At 43.0% G+C, this 23,808-nt stretch overlaps 2 protein-coding genes across 2 annotated transcripts; both read right to left on the bottom strand.

Moving 5' to 3' along the window:
- Nucleotides 1–3,332: 3,332 nt before the first annotated feature.
- On the bottom strand, nucleotides 3,333–4,233 carry LOC115759658 (the record flags this gene model as incomplete). Its single annotated transcript, XM_030700647.1, has 1 exon — nucleotides 3,333–4,233. A coding segment is annotated over exon 1 (679 nt), but the record flags the coding sequence as incomplete, so codon positions are not given.
- Nucleotides 4,234–15,429: 11,196 nt separating this feature from the next.
- Nucleotides 15,430–21,900, bottom strand: LOC115759502 (homeobox protein HMX3). Its single transcript, XM_030700443.1, has 2 exons — nucleotides 20,595–21,900; nucleotides 15,430–16,499 (listed from the first exon to the last, which is right to left on the bottom strand). Exons 1-2 carry the CDS (start codon nucleotides 21,706–21,708, stop codon nucleotides 16,048–16,050), a joined length of 1,566 nt encoding a protein of 521 aa, XP_030556303.1. The 5' UTR covers nucleotides 21,709–21,900; the 3' UTR covers nucleotides 15,430–16,047.
- Nucleotides 21,901–23,808: the final 1,908 nt, after the last annotated feature.

Raw genomic sequence — 23,808 nt, 5'->3', positions numbered from 1 at the left:
CATTTTTTAATCTTGTAGTAAAAGTGGTGGACAAAAGTTTGATGCCAACTTATTTGAAAACTATTCTTTTTGACTTAAATTTCAATTTTGGACAGTGTATTCACACATATACATATATGTCGTTTGTATGACCATGCCTGCGTTTTGTATTGGTTACGTGTGAAACTAAAGGCAATTTTCCTCAGTCAACTGTCAATATGGAATTCCATAGACTATAGATAGCCGGCATAGTTGGCTCTAAGTCGGGCATTAGCTGGGCCTGCCAATTGCTGACGTGACTGAAAATGATATTGTAAACGATGTTGGTTAAAATCCAGTTTGCATGGCACTTAGCAAACGCAGCAGCAGCTCGACACGTTTGCATTCGCCATCTAATTGCAAATTTATGTCGAGCATATTATATCTCTATACACATTAAAGAGTTTGACTTGATTGATTGATTGACTGATTGACTGATTGACTGACTGGTGATGTTTACTGAAGCTTCCTGAGACGAGGTTTTCGAAAATTGGAGCACCAAGTGGGGGAAAAAGATCAATAGCACACAAGTGCCTAAGCGTCGGACTAACAAAAGAGAGGTCGCCGGTTCAAATATAGCAGCAGAGACAACTAGTCTCTCAGTTTAAAGCTGTTGTCATGAAAGTTTGCATAAGTCCCTCTTGCAGCACATATGTCGCAACTAACTGGATCGAGCCACTATATTTTATAGCTGCCATAGAAACGATAAGTCCAAAATGAGGTTCTTGTATGAACAAGTTTTTTGTTTTTCAAGATATCTTGACCAAACTCGACATTTATTAGTTTTACTTCGGATCTCACATATTTGCCAAATCCTATCAACATCGGACCACAATAGCATATAGCTGCCATAGGAACGACGGGTCAGAAACTAAGTTCTTGTATGGAAAAGTTTTTTGTTTTTCAAGATATCATGAGCAAACTCACCCTTTATCCTTTTTACTGTGTTCCCTACATTTATGCAATATCTTATCTACATCGGACCGCTATATCATATAGCTGCCATAGGAACGTGTGGTGAATAATTAAGTTGTTGTATTGAAAAGTTTTTTATTTTTCAATATATTTCGGCATTAACTATTTTCCCTGAGCTTCTTCGATGCTGGCAAAATATAATGGGAACTATAAAAAGGCGTGATAGAAGAAGATAGCCTGCTTTCTCGTGTTTCTTTTAAACAAATGATTGCAATAAATGCCTTGTGGTATATGTATGTGTAAAGCTGGTGCGTTTTAGAGCTGGGCAACGCCGGTTGATTTTCTCTGGTATATTGTAGTTAATATGCTTTTTGGCACCCTCTTGACTGGGCATTAAGTATACGTCTAGTTGAACTAATTTGTTGCAAGTGCCTCGCTCCCAGCCCGCAGCCCGCAATACGCCACAGAAGAGCGGCAACCCGCATGTTGTAAAATGTTTACACTGCTATCTGTCAAATCAACTGTCAACTCAAGATCTTTTCTTTGTTGTTGTTAATGTTGTTGTTGTTTGAGTTGTTGTTTTATTTGTGTTTTGTGCGTTTTGTGGCTCACGCTTGGCTGGGTCGCATCTTTGGCTGCCATTGCGGCTGCCTTTTGTCAAGTGGGAAAAGTTTTTCAGTAATTAAATTGTAATTAGGGCTGCATCCGCTGCACCCCTCTTCCCCCCCTCCCTTACTTTAGCTGTCTGAGCCAATTGTCTTGGCGTTTTATCAAGAAGCAGCCCGTGCCTCGGCCATTATTAAGCATTATTTTGGGCACATAATTGACGAACCCTAACGACAATTGCATTGTCTGAAATCGCAACAACTTTTCAGCCATTTTTACAACAATTTCCCCCCCCCCATTTTCTACCATTTTGTGACATTTTTTTAATTATTATTTGTGTACAGTTTTGTCGTTAGCTAAGGCTTATTTAGCTGGAGGAACAGCCTGCTAATTACCGCCCGGCTGCTCTGGAACGGAAGTTCCAGCGCAATGCTCACGAGCTGCGCCTTTTGATCAGGCTTCTATTAGCCAAGATTGTTGGCCAACCGGATGGCCTGGGCTGCCCTGGGAAAATCAGTTTGCGAAACGTGGCGGCGCCCCGGACTGCATAATCAGAGGGAGAATCATCAACATAATCAGATTCGTAATCACAATCATAAACAGAGTCGTAAGCGCAATCATATTGCGGCCGAGGAGTCAATGCCAGTAGCTGGCTCAGTTGTGGATGCCACAAATTGTGGCTGCTACGTGCGGCGCGTAAATTCAATTTCAGTAGCTGCTTTTTTGCTTCTTCTTCTTCTTCTTTATGCAACACAATTGAGTCAGCGGACGAGCTGATGGATTGCCAAGTCCTTGTCTCCCCCTCTCTGACTCCTTCTATCTGACTGCTGTCCGGCTGTCCGTCTGTCCGACTGGCTTAACGAGAAATCAACGCCGCTAAGCAAATTATGGCGAACGATACGCATGCGCCGATGCCATCAGAGATCAGTTGGAGGCAATCAATGTGTGGGGAAACAGCTGAAAACTGAAAACTGAGAACTGAAGCCGTGTCGGCTAATGGCTAAAATTGATTTAGCCATCTCGGCTCTGGCCTGACCTCAACTACTGTTTTTACGCCTTAAGCAGAATCTCATCAGGCAGCGAGTAAGAGTGCTCTAGTCTAGGGAGTGAACGACTAGCAGATGCCCTGTAACCAAACGACAAGCTGCCTTGACAAACATTCGAGTTTCTTTTTATACATAAATGGACATTTTAGCATTCCATTTGCTTCATAAAATATTATTATAATACTCGAGTTTTATATAAAGAAACCCTGTCTGGAAATCGATATTTATCGATATTATAAAAATCACAAAAACGATAAACTTGGTCTGCTTATGGGAGAATATAATATTCTAATTTTAAGTCCCAAGCTTTTGTAGTTTCCGGGATGGAAGCTTTTACACGGATGAATATACTTAGACATTCTCCAGATCAAGAACTTATATTCCTTATAGGAGATCTGGGATATAAAATGGGATATTATATGGGATATTGCATGGGAATATACTTAGACATTCTCCTGATCAAGAACTTATATTCTTTACAGGAGATATGGGATATAAAATGGGATATAGTATGGGGAGATAAGATGGGAGACACTTTCTTTTGCCTGTCACATATGCTCACACAAAACCCGTATACCCCATTCACACATTTTCAATGGGTTCAGGGTATAGCAATTGATCAAGTCGAGAGTCGAGGTAATGGCTGATGAGCTGCCGAGATGCTCCAAATCAGTTTATATTAAAATGTAATTTACTTGCGGTTGCGGCAACACTGGTTGTAACCAGAGTAGTTGGGGCAACACTTACCCTGCTCCTCGTCAAAGTTTTTGGTCGATAGCTGAAAGAGCGCATCGAGCGGCGTATCGGCGCCCGCTGCTGGTTTCTGGCCGGGATCAGAATTCTGTGCAACTATTTGCTTTGATTTCTCCTCTGGCTTGGCCTGGCCTTGGCGGGGCGTGCAGCAGTCGGTGCTGCCATTGCTGCTGCTGGAGCGCTGCGAGCGCTCCTCGGAGCTGCCATCCTCGGAGGGTATGGGTATTCTGGCGGGATCCAGGCTCATCTGGCGCAGCAGCTGCGCCTGGAAGTGCTCCTGCAGCTGGCGCTGATAGTCCCACGCCAGGCGCTGCTCATAGCTGTGCAGCAGCGCCGGCGGCAGAAACGGATGCAGTCCCGGATGCAGCATGGCCGGCGCCGCTGTTGCCACCACGGGCTGTGGCGCTTGCAGGCGCTCTGTGGGCGCCACAGCCGGGCGCTCCTCATCCGCCCGGCCCAGTATATCGGCTATGGAGAAGCTTTTGATGCGCTCGCCGGCGCCCGGCTGGCTGCACTTGCGTATGGTCGCCGGACTGCGCAGCATACGCAGGCGTTTCATGTTGAGCGGCATCGGCGGCGGACTGGGCGAGCCCACGGAGATTTCGGATACGGCCGGACTGCTGCAGCTGCGTGTGGCGCTCATGGCCACGGGACTCGGTGTGCGTTGCGGCATTTCAATTAGCTTCAATCAAGTTCAAAGGTATAATATCTCCGTTTAGTTCTTTAATTTCTGGTACACATTTTACACATTTAGATATGTTCGATTCGGGCCAAAACCGCGTCGGCAAATACGCGCACAACGGCAACAAAAGCGACAGCGACTGCGAACGTGCAACGTTCCACATTCAACACAGCAACGCGAGCGTCAGCCGCTGCGGCTCGGCTCTCGCCTCGCTGAAAATGGTTTTTGGCAGACTGTGCTCTCCCTCTACCTCACTTGCTCTCTCTCGCTCTCGTTCTTTGGCGCTGCCTGGCCCCTGCCCCCTATTCCCTCGCTGCCAACAACCAGTTTGGAGCGAACGAAAACCAAACGAGTTTGTGTTCGATGACGTCACAGCTGCAGCTGCGCAGTTCTTCTGCTTCTAATTGGAATTGCTGCCAAACAGAGGCGTGCATTGAGCTGGCCAATCAGCGTGCGGTATGCGCTCATTACCCGCTCTCTCACTCACACACACACACATACACACACACACACATACTCTCGCATTAGCTCAACGGGGCTGTCAACGTGCGAACGTCATCAATTTGAACAATTTGACATGCGCTCGTTCGAAGCTCTCGCTCACACATTTACCCTTTACGCCCGACTCTTCACGTTGACTCACTCTCTCGCTCTCCCTCTCCCTCTCTCTCTTTTGCTCATTCTTGTGCGTTTTGGTGTCGGGCTGCCTTTCCGCGCGGCTGACTGTGTTAATTATCGTAATTGCTGCTGCTGCAGTTTCTGTCCTCTTTACTCGCTCTCCACTCTCCACTCTCCGCTCTTCGCACACGCACTCGCGCTCCTCTTCTCCTTTTTCGTTAACTCCTGCCTGTCCAGCTGCTCGCTGGCGCACTCAATTGTCATCAATAATGATGTCTAGTTTCAGCCTCTGCGCTTGTACCGTTTTGTTTTTCTTTTCGCCTTTTCGCCTTTGTGTGAGCGCCTATTTTCGCCGCTGATGTATTCGCTGACTGCGGCAATTTGCGCAGTCTTTAAAATCAGCTTTGGGAAGGTGTCGCTGTCGACGTCGACGTCGACGTCGCTGTCGGCGTCGGTGTCATAGCCCCATTCTCGCTCTTATGGCGAAGTAAAAATATATATGTATATGCATGTGTATATGTACATAGATATGTGTGTTTGTAAGTGTGTGCATTCGTATATTTTGCTTTGGCACACATTCTCGTGCTCTTTGCCTGCTCTTCTTCTGCCTTTGTCATTGCCACACTCGCTGCCCCCCTCCCTCTTTCTTGGCCCACTCGTCACCCCAGGCCCTTGTTGCATTGCATTTAAATTGATTGCAGTAAATCACATTTGTCTTTTGCTCAGCTTTTGCACTGTTACATATACGTCATGGGTGTGTGTGCTCACTTGTTCATGTGTGTGTGTGTGTGTGTGTGTGTGTGTGTGTGTGTGTGAGTGTGTGTGAGTGTGTGTGTGTGTGTGTGTGTGTGTGTGTGTGTGTGTGTGTGTGTGTGTGTGTGTGTGTGTGTGTGTGTGTGTGTGTGTGTGTGTGTGTGTGTGTGTGTGTGTGTGTGTTTGTGTTTTATTCAATTTTTGCTTCGTTGTTTGTCCTGGTTTTTTCCGACATATCTTTTGCATGCAAATGTCTATTTAACTGCAATGCGCCCCCTCCTATCTCCCCCTCCTACTGTTGCACCCACCCACCCCTCGTGGACTTAGCTAAGTGAAATGATGCAACTGTTGAACCGGAATCGATAATACATTTTATGCCCTTCTCAAGTAAACATACCTTGGCTATGTCGGCACTCTATGATATAAGAACTTGGCATATTCCAGAGTTCCAATAAGAACGAGTGCACTTCGAGACAAATCGGAGTCATCCAAGAATTTTTAAGAAATTTATTCTCATATATTTTTTGCATTTTTCAAACTTTTCTAAGTTTTTCGAAGAACAAAATATATACTTACAAATTTAAAAGCAAAACAATGAAAGTCACATTCCAGTCAATTTTCTTCTTCTATTACTACATTTCTCTCAGTGTACATACCAAATATAAGAAGAACTCTTGTAAAACGTATTTGAATCAGTATTTTATTAAATATTTTTAACTGATTTTTTCCATTTAATATCAAGTCGTTAAATACTTAATTCAAGTGCTTTTAAGAACAATATATGCTTAAAATTTAAACAAGAATATGTTATGAGAATATACTACATTTTTTTTTTATATATTTAGATAATGATCATCTTTTTGTATTTGAAGTCAAGATAAGTTCGTATATAGAAATATACTTTCAAGGTAAAAATTGTTAATTTTCTCGTAGTGTATAGACACGAGCCAGACTGACATTTATCCCTTTCTTGATTATAAGTTCCGTTTGATTTTAAAATAGAAATTTACATAAATCTATTCTAAATGAAAATAACTTAACGTATATTGTTTTCTCACAATTTACATAGGATATTCTGACTAGGCTTAAAGGGCATCAAAGGTGCGACGATTTCTGCTTCTTGTTTCGCCGGATTGTTATCAAATGCAATGCTGTTGCTTGGCATTTGCCGTTGGTTTCCTTTTGCTTCAAGATGGCCGTCTGTGGCTTGATTAATGCCTGCACTTGACTTAAATGTTGTCCCGGTTGTTGTTGTTGTTGTTGTTGTTACCGCATAGCAACGCGCCCTTCAGCTGTTGTAGCTCTATCTAGATATGTATATTCGAAATCAATTACAAAATGTGGCTTAATTGGGCGCCTCAATAGACGCGACACGCCCTGTCAATCATAATTAGCGCGACGCGCCCCTAGCCTAGCCTAGCCTCGACTTGCCCCGATTTGACACGCCTCTGAAAAATTTGTGCAAATTCATAAGCCAAATGCATGGTATCGGTATCCTTTTCATTAGTCAGCACAAGATGGCCGCAGAGTGTGTTCATTAAAACCTCATAAATAGCTGAAGTGTTTATTGTCGCAACAGACAGAGGGACAATGAGGGGACGGCGAGGTGCTGGCGAGGGTACAGCTGGCAGACCCGGGCAAGTCCCAAGGGAACGAGTACACTCCGGGCGAGTATTTGTATACAATATCAACGTTTATGGCTTGAGGGGTGTGTGGTGCGGTGAGAGGGGAGGGAGGGGAGGTAGGCTACACAGCCACGAGTGTCACTTGGTAATAAAGTCATTGGCATCGTTGTTCTTGTTGTTGTTGTCACGAATTTCGTCACGCCCCTTCGGGCGGTCTCGGATGCCGGCAATGCATTAATGTCGCCTTTTGTTTAGCTGTGACTGCGACTGCGACTGCGCCTGTGACTCTGCTTGCGGCTCCTGGTGATGAAGTTGTGTGCCACATTTTGTGGCAAATGCCCAAAATGCCGCATGCCATTTCAAATGAACAGCTCGAACAGCGCGATTCTCAGCTGTGCCCAAAAGCCTGTGACGAATGCGCTTATGAGTGCCGGGCTCTAGAACAGCGATCAGCTATCAGCTTTGGTCACACTGGTTGACAGAGAGAAAGACAGAGAGAGAGAGAGAGAGAAAGGGAGAGAGAGAGAGGGGGAGGGGGAGAGGGTCTGCAACACCTGCAGCTGTCAACATTTTGGCAAATAATTATGCAGATTTTGACCACAAAACGAAAGCGTTTTGTGTCAGGCAACAGAACATGTTTATAGCAATTACTAGCTGATCGTACACTCAGAGAAAATATCTAGTATATCAGAGAAAAAGTCTAGTATTCTAGAACATTTCTATAGCAATCATTAGCTGATCGTGCACTGAGAGAAAAAGTCGAGTATATCAGAGAAAAAGTCGAGTATTTTATAAAATTTCTATACTAATTACTAGTTGATCGTGCACTTGGAGAAAAAGTCGAGTACATCAGAGAAAAACTCTAGTATTCTAGAACATTTCTATAGCAAATACAAGTGGATCGTGCACTCAGAGAAAAAGTCGAGTATTTTGTACTCAAATGTTTGACTAACTTCGGAGCTTACAGTCCGATCTCTATGAAATTTACAGAGATTAAATATGACCAAAGGGTGAATATACCAAGGTTAAAGGCTTTACCTTTCCAATTCTAGAAGAGCATAAAAAATGTGATATATTTTGTATCTATACGAGAGTGAAACATATTCTGGGCTCACAGAACCGAATCTTTAGGCTAGGCTATGATTATTCATGTGGGAATTGTATTTAGAGCCCCGATTTTGTCGAGTGTCTTTTATTGGATTGACTTGCTTAAGTTGAGCCGAAAAGCCGCAATAATCAAACTTAAGTGACATCAACAAAGTAGTTGCTGCTGCCGCTGACCGCATTCAAATAATTGGCTCGCAGAGCAGAAGAACGCAAAGTTTAGCCAGAAGAAAGAAGAGATGATAAACGGGCAGAAGAGACACCTCGGTCTCCGGCTCGGTTAATATTTTTGAAACCCTTTGTGATAAATCAAAACATTATCAATAATAAAATCGGTAGCTGTTTGCCCCTTGGCTGCATTTTGAGGGGGGGGTCATTTTGATGCGGCTCTTTTTTGTGGTCAACAACAAAAAACCGAAACACAAAAACACGAACCTTTCAAAAAAAAAAAATAAAAATACTTTTCTGAGTGGCTCGGCTTTAATTTGTATGCAAATTGAAGTTTGAAGTTGAATTTCTCGATAAAGCTTAATGTCAAAGGGGGCAAGGGGCCAGTTCGGGTCTCTCACTTAAGTGACAGACATTAACACTTTTGTAGTTGGAGCTGTGAAACTTTTGATTTTCACAATATCTTGTGGGTCTCTCCTTCTCCACTTCTTATCGATGGATATAGCGTCTGGCGTCAACGTCAATTCATTTGGCATCAAACGAACTAACGACTCTTCGCCTGAATCATATACCCAAAAGACATAGACACACACATATATATATATATATATATATGGCTGGGGGCTGGAAACGGGCTACGTGTGTGTTCTGCACGCGCAGTATCTAATTGGTTGGTAGCTGGAAGATGGGGAATCTATATGGATATTGATCTGGCGGCTTTTGTGTCTGATCTGGCCGAACTCGGGACAGAGCATGGCCCATAACATTATCGCATTTAAATGGAGCAGTGCAACGTAAAGATAACACATTTGGCCTGCCTGCTGAATGGAGAGATCTTGAGAGATCTCAATAGATTGCCAGCTTTTATTTGGTAGCCAACCTTAAGGCTCAAATTTAAGCAGCTTCAAGTTCTTATCTTAGCAGAAGTTGTTACAGTTCTCAGTAGCTGAGTTCCCGTTGTGATTTAGGCTTGCAATCAACTAAGTCTTGGTTCGAATCCTCGACAGGAGTACAGCTTGTAGAGAATACCCAACAGCACATTGTCGACTGGGCTGTAAAGAATGTTCAAGGCTTCGCTTATAACCAAAAGAAATAACTCTGCATATCATGAATCGAATAAAATTTGTTGTAAATGTAGGCAAACATGGTTCGAATCCTCGGCTAAAGAGAGATGCTTGTACAGAATCTCAAATAGCTCGCCTTCGACGGTGCATTGCCCGGATCAAACAAATAACGCTGAAAATGGAAGATCAAGGCAATATGGAAAGCCTCTCAATGTGCCTCAACGCAACTCAACTCTAGCGACTCGTATTAACGTATTTACAAACGTTTTTCGCAATGATTTCACACACGCGGGTGGAATTTACCGAAACCCCGTCTTAACGTGGATCTTTATCACATAAGGTGAAAATAGCAGCTTCCTAGCTCTTACGGTATAATCATCAGCCAGTCAATCTGTCAGTCAATCAGTCAGTCATTTAGTCAGTCGATCAGTCTGTCAGTCAGTCAGTCAGTCAGTCAATCAGTCAGTCAATTAGTCAGTCAATCAGTCAGTCAATCAGTCAGTCAAACAGTCAGTCAAACAGTCAGTCAGTCAATCAGTCAGTCAATCAATCAGTCAGTCGATTAGTCAGTCAATCAGTCAGCCAGTCATCAGTCAGTCAATCAGTCAATAAGTCAGTCAGTCAATCAGTCAGTCAATCAGTCAGTCAATTAGTCAGTCAATTAGTCAGTCAGTCAATCAGTCAATCAGTCAGTTGGTCAGGACAAACAATTTTATACATATAGAAACATTTATCTTGCAGTCCTCGACTTGATTGATTATTGAGCTTAAAGCAGGGCTCTATGCATACAATATATTATGTAAATTACGCTAAATGTTTTTTTTTCGTGTGTAATGAAAATCCAAAGTTGCTGTAAATTCTATGGAATTGTTTTTCAGCAGTTGTTTTTTCTGTTGTTTATCCTCAGTAATTGTGGCTCTTCATAAACTGGTCTACAGCTCTTTTTGCCCTTTTCCCCTAGTTTTACTCGATGTTAATGTTGCTTTGCGTAATTTACAACTTCATTAACAATATGTTGAGATCGAAACGAATCATAAGGTTTCATTCATGCTGCGGATTGTGGATTGTGGTTTGTGGCATAGAAATGCGCCGCATCACGATCAACGCGAAGAATCAGCTGAATCAACTGGATGAATGAATGAAACAAATTGCTTTGCCTGCGAACATTGCCATTTTGTGCTGCATCATTTCCCCCCATTTCCCCTGACACGGTTATCCTTTGAGTCGAACAGACTCTAGAGCTTCCCGAGCGGCATTTTTTTGGTATTAAAGAGCGGCCCGAGGTGTCGGCTGTAAGCTAATTGGCAGCATGTTCAAAGGCGCCGCCAACAAATTAAGTATGAGTTACCAATTTAGTTTTTATATCTCTATTGCATACAGATATACACGCACACACAGATACGACACACAGATACGACACACACGAATACGGATGCACACTTGTTTAGCTGAGATCTCCGCTTTGGGGAGGCGTAAGAGAATGCACCATGTGTTCTCTCTCACTCTCACTCTCTCCTTCTCTATCTCTCTCTCAACTGGTTTTCTCTCTGGCTACAATGTTGTAATTGCAGTCCTTTGATTGCATTTGTGTGTGCCAAGCTGAATTGTTTACATTTATCATAATCAGCACTGGGCAAAAGTTGTCTGTAAGCGCCGCGGGCGCAGCTTTTCTTTTTGGCAAACGGCGCCAGTTAACCGGGCAACCGGGCAGCCGGGCAGCCGGGCAACTGGGACCTGATCTTGATGTAGGTCGACTAAAGGGCAGCACTTGATCGTCTTAGCTGCGCTCTGCAAAGGGCGTAGGGGGGGGGGGGGGGGGGGCAACGCCGGGTAATTGCTGACAATGCGACTGAGCAGGAAGTACGCAAACACTTTAACAAGCAATCAAATAAAATATGTACGAATGATACAGTCGAGCATGTTGAATGTGTAGATACCCTACTTTGTGCAAACTAATTTAATTTAAAGACAAATTGGAGTAAGAAATAATTGTAATTATTATATAATAATAACATATTAAATAAACAAATTGTTGGATTTGAACGGGCGACCTTTCGCTCGCTGGTTCGACGCTCCGAGACCAAATCCTCATGGACTCATGACTTAATCCCTTATTTGACTGCCTTGTTGTTGACGTTTTTCGTATAAACTTGAGGTCAAATTTTCTACAATTTTAAAAGAAAGTTTTTTGGGCTAATATACCCTTTCACACGATACGTTCTTTATTCCCACCGATGCATAGTTCTTTTCGTAGACTATGATAAAGCTTACCATAGTTTGTATCACGTTTTATTCAGCGAACTTTATCTATCCCCACTAAAATCGTTGCTTTTAGGATAACTTCGGGAGCTGACAGACCATTCCCAGCTATAAGTAGGGACATAGTTCGCCCAAAGGGTCGGTGATATCCCATTACTATCTCTTTATCCTATCTACTTAACAGTCTATATATCGAGTATAAATTTCTTAAATGACACAGTTAACTAAGATTCTTTTTATTTTGTACTTAAGGATTATATTTCCTCTACCTTAGCTATGGGCTCTAATAAAATCTGACAAAATTAGCTGTGAAAAGGTATTCAAATGAGGCACAATCATAATTTGTACAGGCTATAGGAGGAAAACTGAATGATATTCAAATAAGGCATCAATCGAAGCAATTTCCGTTTGCCTGTCAAGCTCCCAGACCATTTGTGCTTACTTCCTTCTGGCCATATGGAATACATAAGCTTTTCACTTAGCCGCGCAATGAACTTAACAGCGCTCGTTTGTAGCGCCATCTCCATAAAGTATCGTTCATTAAGGCGAGGCAGAAAGAGAGGGGAATAAGAGAGGGAAAGAGAGGGAGAGGGAGAGCGGGTCAACTTCTCGTGAGGTGCGTCGATTAGTCATTTTAGTCATTTTTAGTTGATTCGATTAATGAGTTTCGACATTTACGCATTTCTACTTGTATAATAGCCATGTTTAAACGGCATTTGCGGCACTCTCGCCTGGTTTTCTATTTGTTTTATACGGAAACGCCGAGAGTTTTTCCCATAATTAGAGCCGAACAGTTTGCCTCAATTTGCCCGGGCAAATTTCTCAGCTACTAAAACCAAATGCCACCGGTAATGGCCGGTCATTTGTGCCCCATACCCTAGCTCCAGCTAGCTCCGACTAGCTCCAGCTCTTTCGCACTCCCACTAATATCCACCACCTCGTGTCTCTCTCTTTCTCTTTCTCTAGCCAATGAGTTGATTTCAATTAAACGGTTACCAGTGCAACTTTCGCCCGGCACTTTCAAAACGCATTAATCACGCCCAGCTTCACAGATGAGCCAAGGGGCAGGAGGCGGAGGAGGCGGCCTGAAGAGCACGAACCCAAAAAGTTTCTTTATCACGACGCATGCGTCGCATTGTCACACATTTGAAAATGAAAATAAATTGCTTTTAACTAAATGTTGGGTCCCCCCAAATCGGCGGCTGCATTTGCCCAGCTCATGCATATGCAATCGGGACTTGGCTTTCCGTCTAGTTTACGAACTGTTAGAGACAATCGCGTCGATAAGCGCCGAAATTAAACCGAGCCGATCTGAACGCACAGCTCCGCCAACGGTCGGCATCATTAGCACCGGAATTGATAGCTTGATTATTCAAATTATTAACAAACGATCGTTGCCAGCCAGGCCAGGCCGGGCCGGGCCGGGCCAGAAGCGACGATTGATGGCGCGCTTCAGTTTCAGAAAAGCGCTCAGGTGCCGCCAGGTCACCGACAGACTATCCAGTCAAAGTGGAAGAGTTCGACTCGCATCGCATCGCATCGACTCGAGTTGAGTTTATAGTGAAAAATGTGTGCGCCGGCGGCGGCGTTCAAAGCCTTTGAACTGGCCCGCCAAACGGTAGCCAAACGCAAGCCAATGTCCGTCCGCTTTACTTTGAAATATTTGAAAACAAGTAAGGCGATTGACAGACAGACAGACTGATTGACTGCCAAATACCCTGCAAGCAGTGCACAAGTATTAAATAAAGCGCAATTTTGAATGCTCTTCAAAACGAAACAAACATATGCATAGTCTCGGCATACCCCTTTCGAAAGTATACAGGGTATACTTTTTATCATATGTGCTCATATACCCTTTGCTTTCTACTCTAGTATGCGATGTCTTCTTGAAAGTTAATATACAATCCAATATAAAATATCTATTGTTACCTATGTACCACAGCATACCCGTTTTCCAAAGTTTACAGGGTATACCCATTATATACCCTTAATATGTACATTCTCTAAGTATGCGATGTCTACTTGAAAGTTAATATACAATCCAACCTATGCGCCTCAGCATACCCCTTTCCCAAAGTATACAGGGTATATACCCTTTAATATCTACATACTTCAAGTACGCGATTTCGTCTTGAAAGTCAATATACAATATAAAATATTATTTTTTTTTACCGTCCAACCTGTATACCCGCTCGCATACTCTACGTGGTATATTGATTGCTTGAAAATTAATAAATATTGAAATAATTTAAGTATATTTTTGTATGCAAAACGCGCTCGGCTTTAAACACTTGAAGCGCTTAATTTCGAGTTTGATTTTGATTATTATTTTGAACGTGAACGCAACTCGTTTTGCGTTTCTTTGTTTTTGCCACATGATTAAATTAATAATTAATTAGTTTAAATTTTGAATAACGGTTGTAAATAATCATTAATAAAAATTAAAAAAGATTTCTTTGATTTTTAAGAGCCGAACAAAATAAGCAGCACAATTATCGAACTTTGTCAGAATTTTAAATCGAATTTTTTTTTTAACTGAATGTAAACGAAGGGGCGGAGGAAAGAGGGAAGAGGGAAGGGAGGAGTGGGGGGGGGGGGGCACGATTAAATGGAAGCTCTTACGACTTGTTTCCCTAATGACCCGCGACTTCTGTTGCGCTGTTTGCTTAAATATGTTGAAATTTATTGGCAACGGTTTCTAAATTTGCATAACCCATAAAATGGGTTAAAAAGTGTATAAGAAAAGAGCTCAGCAAATGTTTCCGAGAGAGGAAGAGAGGGAGAGAGGGAGAGAAGCGCTTAGCTGCCAGATCTTCCCTAGAAACTGAACCGATTTTGAGCTAGAAGATAAACCTGGCATTACTTAATATAGATACTAAACGCATTTTAGAGCATTCTGAGCCCTGATTGACACTTAATAGATTCAATTTTAATTAAAATACGAGAAAGAAAGGCTAAGATCTAATACCCTTGCAGACCCAAACTTTTCATAATGCTTATAGTGCTTTGCCCGTATCTAAGAAGCACAGGGAAAATAGTTAATGCCGAGTTTGGGCAAGATATATTGATAAACAAAAACGTTTTTACTCAAAAACCTAGTATTCGACCGATCGTTCCTATGGCAGCTATATGATATAGTAGTCCGATGTAAATAAGATTTTGAAAAAATGAAGGGAGCATAGTGAAATCTTTAAATGCCGTGTTTAATCAAAATATCTTGAATGACAACAAAATTTTTCATACAACAACTTAATTTTCTACCGATCGTTCCTATGGCAGCTATATGATATAGTTGTCCGATCTTAATAGGATTTTGCTTATATATGAGGAGTATAGTAAAACTAATAAATGCCGAGTTTGGTCAAGATATCTTAATAACCAAAAAACTTTTTCATACAAGAAAATACTTTTCGACCGTGCGTTCCTGTGCCAGCTATATGATATAGTGGTCCGATCCAGCTGGTTTTGACATATTTGCTGCGTGCAACAGAAAGAGGGACTTCTGCAAAATTTGATTAAGATAGCTTTAAAACTGAGAGACTAGTTCGCATAGAAACAGACAGACGGACAGACGGACGGACGGACGGACATGGCTAGATCGACTCGGCTATTGATGCTGATCAAGAATATATATACTTTATGGGGTCGGAGATGCTTCCTTCTGCCTGTTACATACATTTGGATTTTACACAAATACAATATACCCTTATACCCATTTTTAATGGGCTTAGGGTATAAAATAAGTCATATTCAGCTAAAACAATTACTTGTTTGTATAAAAGTTTATTTTATTCGATTTAATGCAAATTCGATTCAAGGAATATAAAGCTGTTCGACTTTTCTGTCAAACTTCGTGCCAAAAATGACAAAGTTTATCGCATGTACACTTGCTTTGAGTCGAGGTAAAATTTATTTGCTAAAATAAAAATACTGTCAGCTTCTGTTTCTGATCTTTATTGAAGCTGGGCTCACATTGAACGTATTTGAGACTCTTTGGCGTTTGCTTTGGTGGCTCTGAAAAGAGCCGATTGGGTATTTCAAATTGGCAACTGAGTTTGCGACTCCTTGCCCTTGTGTCGAAGCTGGTGGGTTTTGCAGATGATGGCCCGAAATTAGGCCTTGGTCCGGGTGTGGCCCAGAGGCGTGGCAAGGCGTGGCAAGGCGTGGCAAGTCGTGCCTGTGCCTCATTCGCGACCTTTGCCGGGTTGTCATTAGATTGTCACATCCGTGTCAAATAAAATCTCTAGAGAGCCGTAGCCGGAGTGTCCCGGCCTGACCTGGCGCTGAATCTGGCCCTGGCCCGGCTCCAAAATTAAACAAAATGCGAAGCGCTTGATGCTGTCGCTTGATGATAATGTCCTCCTCAATACTTTGCTCGCTTTCTGTACCGTTCATCAGGTTGCATGTGCGCTGAACGCAGCCCGCCGCCCTCCCCTTCATTTCGGGGGCGTTGCCAGCGCTGCCTGGGCTGCGGATACGGGCACGCCTACGCCCACGCCCACGCCCACCATGCCAGCGGCAGCTGCTGCGGCAGCGAGGCCAACCATATCCGCCTCATGCATGGGCTTCTTCTTGAGTATGCTCAGATCGTTGACGTTCTCCAGAAAGGATTTGTGCGCCGAGAAGACCTTGACGCTGTCGAAATCCTTCTTCAGCTCCTCAATGTCGCGCTTCTGCTTGGCGCGGCGATTCTGGAACCAGGTGATCACCTGTGCATTCGAGAGGCCCAGCGAGGCGGCGATCTCATCACGATCGGCGGGCGACAGATATTTCTGATAGAGAAAACGCTTCTCCAGCTCAAAGATCTGATGGTTGGTGAATGCGGTGCGCGATTTGCGCTTCTTCTTCGGCTGCGGTCGGTTCGAGAATATGTCCAAGTGCGATTTGTCTGCCGAGAGCGAAAGAGAGAGAGAGAGAGGGGGATTAGTTGGAGTCTGGCTTGAGTCAAACCGGTTCGAACGAATACTCGCAGCTCGAAGCTCGCAGCTCGAATACACACGAGTGTTAACAAGCGCATTTGTGAGTCGCATTAGAAATAATTTTTAATTGCGCGCGACGAGTGTCCGGCCGAGTGTTAATTAAAATGCTTTGATTTATACATTTAAATGATTTAATTGCAAGCGTTTTGCATGCTCTGTTCGCAACGAGTGCGGCGGGGTAGATGGGCAAGCGATTATCATATCAAATAAACTCTTAATGTAAATAAATGAAAACAAGAGGCAAATAAAATAATAACAAAATTTGAGAATCAGAAAGACTCTTTTCGATTGCATATCTCTTTCCAGAGTATTGTGCAGTCGGTTGCAATTTCTGTACGCGCTTCGCTTGATTAATTGCCCGAGTTGTGGGCGTCATTGACTTGGGCTCTGGTCGCACTTTGTACGGCAATCATTTGTCTCGTTTGTGGCTTGATATATATACTTCATAATTATTGACACCTACAAATCACATACAGCTATTGTTGCCTGATTAATGAGGCAGGAGCTCAGGCTATAATTTGCAATTGTAAAGGTAAGGCTTGCGTAACGCTTCCTGAAACCCAGTTGAAATCGGAGCCAGATGAGAGCTCGGCTCATTTCAAAGCCAATTTATGGACCCAACTGTGCCCTCTATTCATAAATATGCATATAGTACACATACATATGTATATATCCGGATATATTTAGCTATATTCATATGCATATGAACCGGTCTTCACGCCCATTCCATGCCGATTGCTTGTCAAACAAACTAGCTCAGCATTAAAAACTAATTAAACGCTTCGAGCACCGCCTAAATTTGTTATATATATCGTATATTTCAAATGCAAAATGCATTAATTTGGCCCATTTGTTATCTCGAGCACGTTTTGTAACCCAAAACCCATTAGGCACTTGAGCGAGTGTGCGTGCGTATATTTGTTTTTTTTTTTTTTTTTTATCAGAGACTCATTAAGTAATTTCTGTGACTTATCTAAGAAAACGAAAGGGAGAAATGTGCGCTGGCCACTTGGGTCCTGTGCCTGTGCCTGTCTGGGTCTCAGGTGTCCACTTATATGGAGAAATGTTCACTTCAGTTGAGGGGTGGTTTGTTTTGGTTGTAGTCAAAGCAAGACCTTTCACTACAATATGTTCCAGTTGTAATTTGAGTTTAACAGCCGACTGCCCACACTTTCTAAGGAACCTGTGCCCTGTTGCTCGTTGCAACAGTTGCAGTTCACATCTTATGTTTTAATTTGTGTCAATTCGAGGAATTCGAGTGCACGACGACAGTGTGTCTGGCACGTCTTCGTGGAGATGCTCATAAAAAGTTTATTGGAGTTGGTTTTTTACAATGTGAAAGAAAGTAAAGTGTCTAATAATTCCTCAATTGAGTTTGATTACAAACTAAATAAGGTCTTTTAATGTTTGGCAAAACCTTGTCTATGTATTCATTAAAATCATGAAAGTTCAGCTTTCTAGCTGTTACGGCTTAGGCTGTGCGCTAAGCATCAATCAGTCAATCAATCAGTGAGTCAGGCAAGCCGTCAATCAGGACAGTTAATATTACTTTAATATGCCTATACAATTTTACTAATATGAGCAGTTCAGTTTTTTGCTAGCACTTACGGATTGAGCTGTGCGTTAAGCATCAATCAATCAATCGGAAAGTCAGTCAGTCAATCAGCACAATTAATTGTACATATACATGTATATACATACAAGCTTTTGAAAAGTTCAGCTTCCAGACCTTAATAGCCTGCGCTGTGCGTTAATCGTCAATCAATCAATCAGTCAATCAGGCTAAAAATTGTATACAAATATCGATGGTATATAGAAATATTTTGATATTTATAGAAGATAAAGAGATATATCTATACAAATTTTTCACCGACTGACTGACTGATTGATTGGTTGATTGATTGACTAATCTATCTACATATACCCGCGTTTACTTCTTGAATCTCTTACTGTGATGAGTACGTAAGCATTGAAAACCTAAACATATATTCATATTCATATATAGAAGATATATCCATACAACTTTTCGCCTGACTGATTGATTGATTGACATATTTATCTATATCAGACCGCGTTTACTCTTTTGAATCTCCCACTATGATGCGTACTTAAACATTGAAAATCTAAAAATATTTTCATATGCCTATCGATGCAATGTCAACTCTCGCTTCCTGCTCGCCGAGTGTTAATGATATTAATGTGCACACACACCCTCAGGCTCTACTCTCGCCTAGGCCTAAGCCTCCGTAGATAGGGATGTATTATATATGCATAATATAGATTACATGTTTATCGGCTCGACTTCTTGTTGCTGATTGACTAACGATGCCAGCGTCATAATATACACAGTTGTCGTGCAGTCGTAAATATTTCGTTTTTGGTTATACAATATTTTGATAAATAGACATGTTTGAGTGTTAACACAACAACAACAACAACAACAACAACAGAAGCAAAAGATACAAATGCATTTGCCTTCAATATGCTTACGACTTTAGTAGCAGTAGACACAGCAATTTAACCAAATGGCAACGGCATGTTAACAACAATAAAAACAACAACAACTACAACAACAAATAACAACTACAACAACTGGAAAAACTCTATTAGGCAATGAACATGAACAAACTTGGCCGCCGGCTAATTGTTGCTAATCGTCGCAGAATCGACACGAATGCACAAAATATATGAGTGTACCAGCAAGAGGCGCACATAGTCACATTTATTTGTAGCTATGGCTACACTGAGAGAAAACAAATCACAGCTGTCAAAATGTAGCTGTGCACGCAAAATGTTATTCAAAGAACTGAGAGAAAAGAATAGGCAAATCAGGAGGAAGAGCTGTCAACATGTAAAATGTTACTTAAGCAAGTATTCTCTAAAATTACTGAAAACCAAATATATAAAAAAGAGTTTCAAATAGAAATGTTTTAAAATGATTTGAGCTATTTAGCTATGGCTACACTCAGAGAAAAGATTAAACTAAATGTTATTTAAAGAAATGTTCTCTGAATTATCGAAATGCCAAAAGGATTCCAATTGAAAACGTTTTAAAATGTTTTGAGTTCTAGTACGCACCTTTTTCTCTCAGTGTGCTGTATTAGGCAATAATTCGCATGAAAACAGGGGTTGAGTTTGGGGCTTGACACTAAAACCGCCCACTTACTATAGCAAATGCGTGTAAACATGAACTGTGACTTCGACTGTGACAGATGCGGCTCTCAATTCGCGTTGATATGGCAAATTGTGGCTATTAACTATGCGGGAATTATATTATAATACCCACCCCCCACCCCACCCCCCATTCGCTAATATACCATTTATAAATGTTCTCAATCAAATATTGAGTTATCTGTAATTCGTTTTGGCTTTTGTTTTTATTCAGCACATGCCGCCAATTAATTGAAAAAAAAATATACAAAAAAACTGCGAATTAGCCAAAGTCATTTGCATAGAAAACAAATAATTAAAAAATGGTCGAGAGTGAACGACTGGCAAATACCCTACAGCTAGCATATGTCTTTGCAAATATTCTGGCTAACTTTTTCTTCTGCCACGAAAGGTGCTTCTTCAGCCCTTGGCTCTATGGTACTCGAGTTAGATATCGATAGCGAAAATAATATATAATATATATATAGTATATATTTCACATCTCTAGATATCCTCAACTTGGAGATTGAAGATGCTTCCTTCTGTTTGTTACAAACAAATGCACAGGACTATTATACCCCTCTTCGTACCCCTTCAGTTTAAAAAAAAAAGAGAAATAGAAGCAGTTATCGAAATGGGAATGGAATTGCAAATGGGAACAGATGAACGTTCAATTTCAATTAGGCTGAATTCAAAATCCAAGCAAACATTTTGTTGCATTCGCTCAATGGGAAATTCTTAGAAAATTAATTGAACAGGGGCAACTAAATTAATTTCGATTTCGATAACATTTAGCTATAATCGATTGTAGATTTATCGCTTTAGCTAGGAAATTTATGGGCTGGGCTATTTACCTTGTGACTCATCAAAGTCCTTGGTTGTCATCTGGAAGAGCGCATCGAGCGGGGTGCCATTGGCCTTGGCCTTGGCCTCGGCGGCAGCGGCGGCGGCGGTGTTGTTCTGTGCGCTGCCCGCCGCCTGGGCGGGACTCGAGGCGGCATTGCCGGAGCCGCTGGATGCATGACGTTCCCGCTCTGCCTGGGCTGCTTGCGCTGAGGACTGGGGGCTATGGCTGCGGCGCAGGGCGGCGCCGGCGGCGACGGCAGCGGCAGCGGCCGAGTCTCGTGCTATTTCCGGCGAGCAGCAATCGCTGGCCGCGGAGCTGGAGCGATCCGAGCCGCTCTCGGAGGGTATGATGTCCATGCCCATGTGGCGCAGCAGCTGGGCCTGGGCATTGAAGTGCTCCTGCAGCTGGCGATGATAGTCCAGGGCCAGGCGCTGCTCGTAGTGCAGGAGGGCGGAGGGTATGAACGGCCGGACGGGCATCGGCCCCAGCAGATGATCCCACGGACGCACTATCTGTGCGCCGGGCAGCAGCATGGCGGCGGCCGCAGCCGGATGCATGTCCAGCGGTTCGCTGCGCGGATGCAGCAGACCACCAACTGGCCGGGCAGCCGGTGGCGCCAGCAGCGTGGCAGTCGGCGGTGGTGAACTGGACGCACAGCGCTGCTTCTCCGAGTGGCCCAGAATGTCGGCTATGGAGAAGCTCTTGACGCCCTCGATGGCGGACTTTGTGCTGCCCGGTGCATTGCCAGCTGCTGCTGTGGCTGCAGTTGGATTGGGTTGGGCTGGTGGCGGACTGGGCGTCTGATCGCGCGGCTCCGATGAGGAGGAGGACATGCGCAGACGCTTCAGCGGCTGGAAGTAATCCTCCGGCAGCGTGCCGACGGCACCGCGCGTCAGTCCGGCGGCAGCAGCGGCCGCCGCAGCGGCTGCAGCATGTTGTTGCATCAGCAGCTGCTGTTGCTGCAGCAGATCGCGTGGCAGCTGCTGGAGATGATGGGGATGCTGATGAAGATGTTGCTGCTGATTCAGCTGATGCTGGGCCGGCAGCGGGCTGGGTGCACCGCCGACGGAAATCTCGGATTCGGCAGGGCTGGCCGGACGCATTGTGGGCGGACAGAGCATTTAAGAACTTGGGGGGCAAATCTTTCACACACACGCGCGCACTTGAATGTCGGGGAAATTCGGTTGTTGTGTGCGTAGAATTCGGTGTGCACTTTGTGTCTGCGTCTTGTTAATAAATATATATTTAGTACTTATATCAATCAGTGTAACGCGCTACGATAAACGTTAAACGACAAACGTTAAACGACGCTGATCCAATGGGAGGACCTCTCAACTCGACGTTTCACAGTCAACTGTTCGAAACTAGATTGAAGATTGGTTTGCTAACTAGACACGTCGATATTTCTTCAGTTCTTTTGCTGCCCGCGCCGCTCACTTCACGTTTACACTCATTCGTCTGTGCGTGTGTGTGTGTGTGTGTGCGCCGTCTCTTTAACATCGTTTGCTCTCTCGTGTCGTGTCTCGTTTGTCGGTGGTTAAACTCGGCAATCAAATCATAACTGCACACAACAAGCGCTCTCTCTGCACCGCACTCTCTCTCTCTCTCTCGCTCGCTCTCTCTCGCTCTCTCACTCGGCAGTCAACCGGTTTTCTGGTCTGCTCTGCGCCGCGTTAGAGCGAGCCGGCATTAGGTGTGCGCTCTCTTGTGCGCCGGCCAATCGGCTGGCCGGAAAGCGATGCCAGCAAAAAATAACAATGGTGGCGTATACGTAACGGTAATTATGGCGTTCATCAAGCGCCACGCGCCAAGGCGAGACAGCAACAGAGCAGCGCCAAATGAGTGGAACAACAACGAAAAAAGAAGTAAAGAAAAACGCAACGCTTCTCAGTTTGTAACGAGACTGTATTTAGTATTTCAGCCTCAGCAAAAGTTTTCAAAACTTCGGCAGCGACGCCGGCAGAGACTTAACCCCGCCGTCCCCTCTTGGTCGTGGCCTGTGCCTTTAATGACGCATACTAGAGACGACTATCCACGCCGTGCCGTGTCCCCCCCGCCACCGCCATGTTTAATTATCAAGCGTTTGCATTTAATTTGTTGCAAGCAAAAAACGGTTTCATTAATTTGAGAAGCCTGTAAATGACCAGAATAAGATATCACATAAATATACGATTATTTATAAAAGGAAATTACAAAATGATTCAGAGAGGAAAACTGTGATCCATAATTGTAATTGTCAGACAAATTTAAAACGATTTATGTTTTAACTTCGCTAAAAATATTTCAAATAAGATAAACTAGATATTGGAATATTTTTATTTTACTTATAAGAAAAGTTCTAGAGAGAAATATATTTAAACTCTGCCTTAAGACAATAAGTAAATTTAGTTACCTATAATTAAATAATAACTGGTTGTTAGCTTGAAGTTGTATTTATTTCATTTATCTATCCGGGAGATCGAGAATATGCACCCTTTTAGGCGAGCATAATATGTGAACGTAGACTTAGACAAGTCAGTTTTAACTCCAATCAATTTGAATCAAATTTTATATTTTCCATAAGCTAAGTACTCAATCGAACAAGTTAAAGGAAAGTAAACCCGAATCGCACCAGGGAGTCCAACTCAAACCGAACTTTAAGGCAAAGTATTCATTTGAATCGGGAATCAAACTAATGAAATCTATATCTATAAGCCATATGTATATAAACTCTCTTGTGAATTGCACTCCGGAGACGGAGGGAGAGAAGGATAATGTCCTCATCTTATCTATCTGCATATCTAACGAAAAAACCCACAAAAATAAAAGAATGTACGTCAGAAATGTGACAGAAATTGAAAATGTTTTATGTGTTATATGTGACATGCTTGCGTGCATTATCCAATTGTCGACACATTTGCCACGACTTAAACACATTGCTGACACGCATTCTCTCTCTCTCTCTCACTCTCTCGTTCTCCCTCTCTAATCCTTTTAATTGAAACAAATGCGCATTACTCCAAGAACAATAGAGGGCCAAGAAGGCACACAAAGGGCGTCAAGGCGTCTGAGAACAATAGAGACTCGGCTTCTATTAGCTAAACGCACTTAAGAATCAGAAAGAAATCGAATACAAAATCGAAACCAATTGCCGTCGCTGCAGGATGCTAAATGAAAAAGGAATTTAGCGTCGACCACCAGCCGGCAGACGCTCGACTTTAGCCGCAGTGGGTCGCGCTTAC

The sequence above is a fragment of the Drosophila novamexicana genome, unplaced genomic scaffold (genome assembly GCF_003285875.2).
Source record: "Drosophila novamexicana strain 15010-1031.04,08,12 unplaced genomic scaffold, DnovRS2.1 tig00000308-arrow-arrow-pilon, whole genome shotgun sequence".
NCBI lineage: Eukaryota > Metazoa > Arthropoda > Insecta > Diptera > Drosophilidae > Drosophila > Drosophila novamexicana.
The sequence above is the reverse complement of the archived record's forward strand: the minus strand, read 5'-3'. Positions and strand labels throughout refer to the sequence as shown.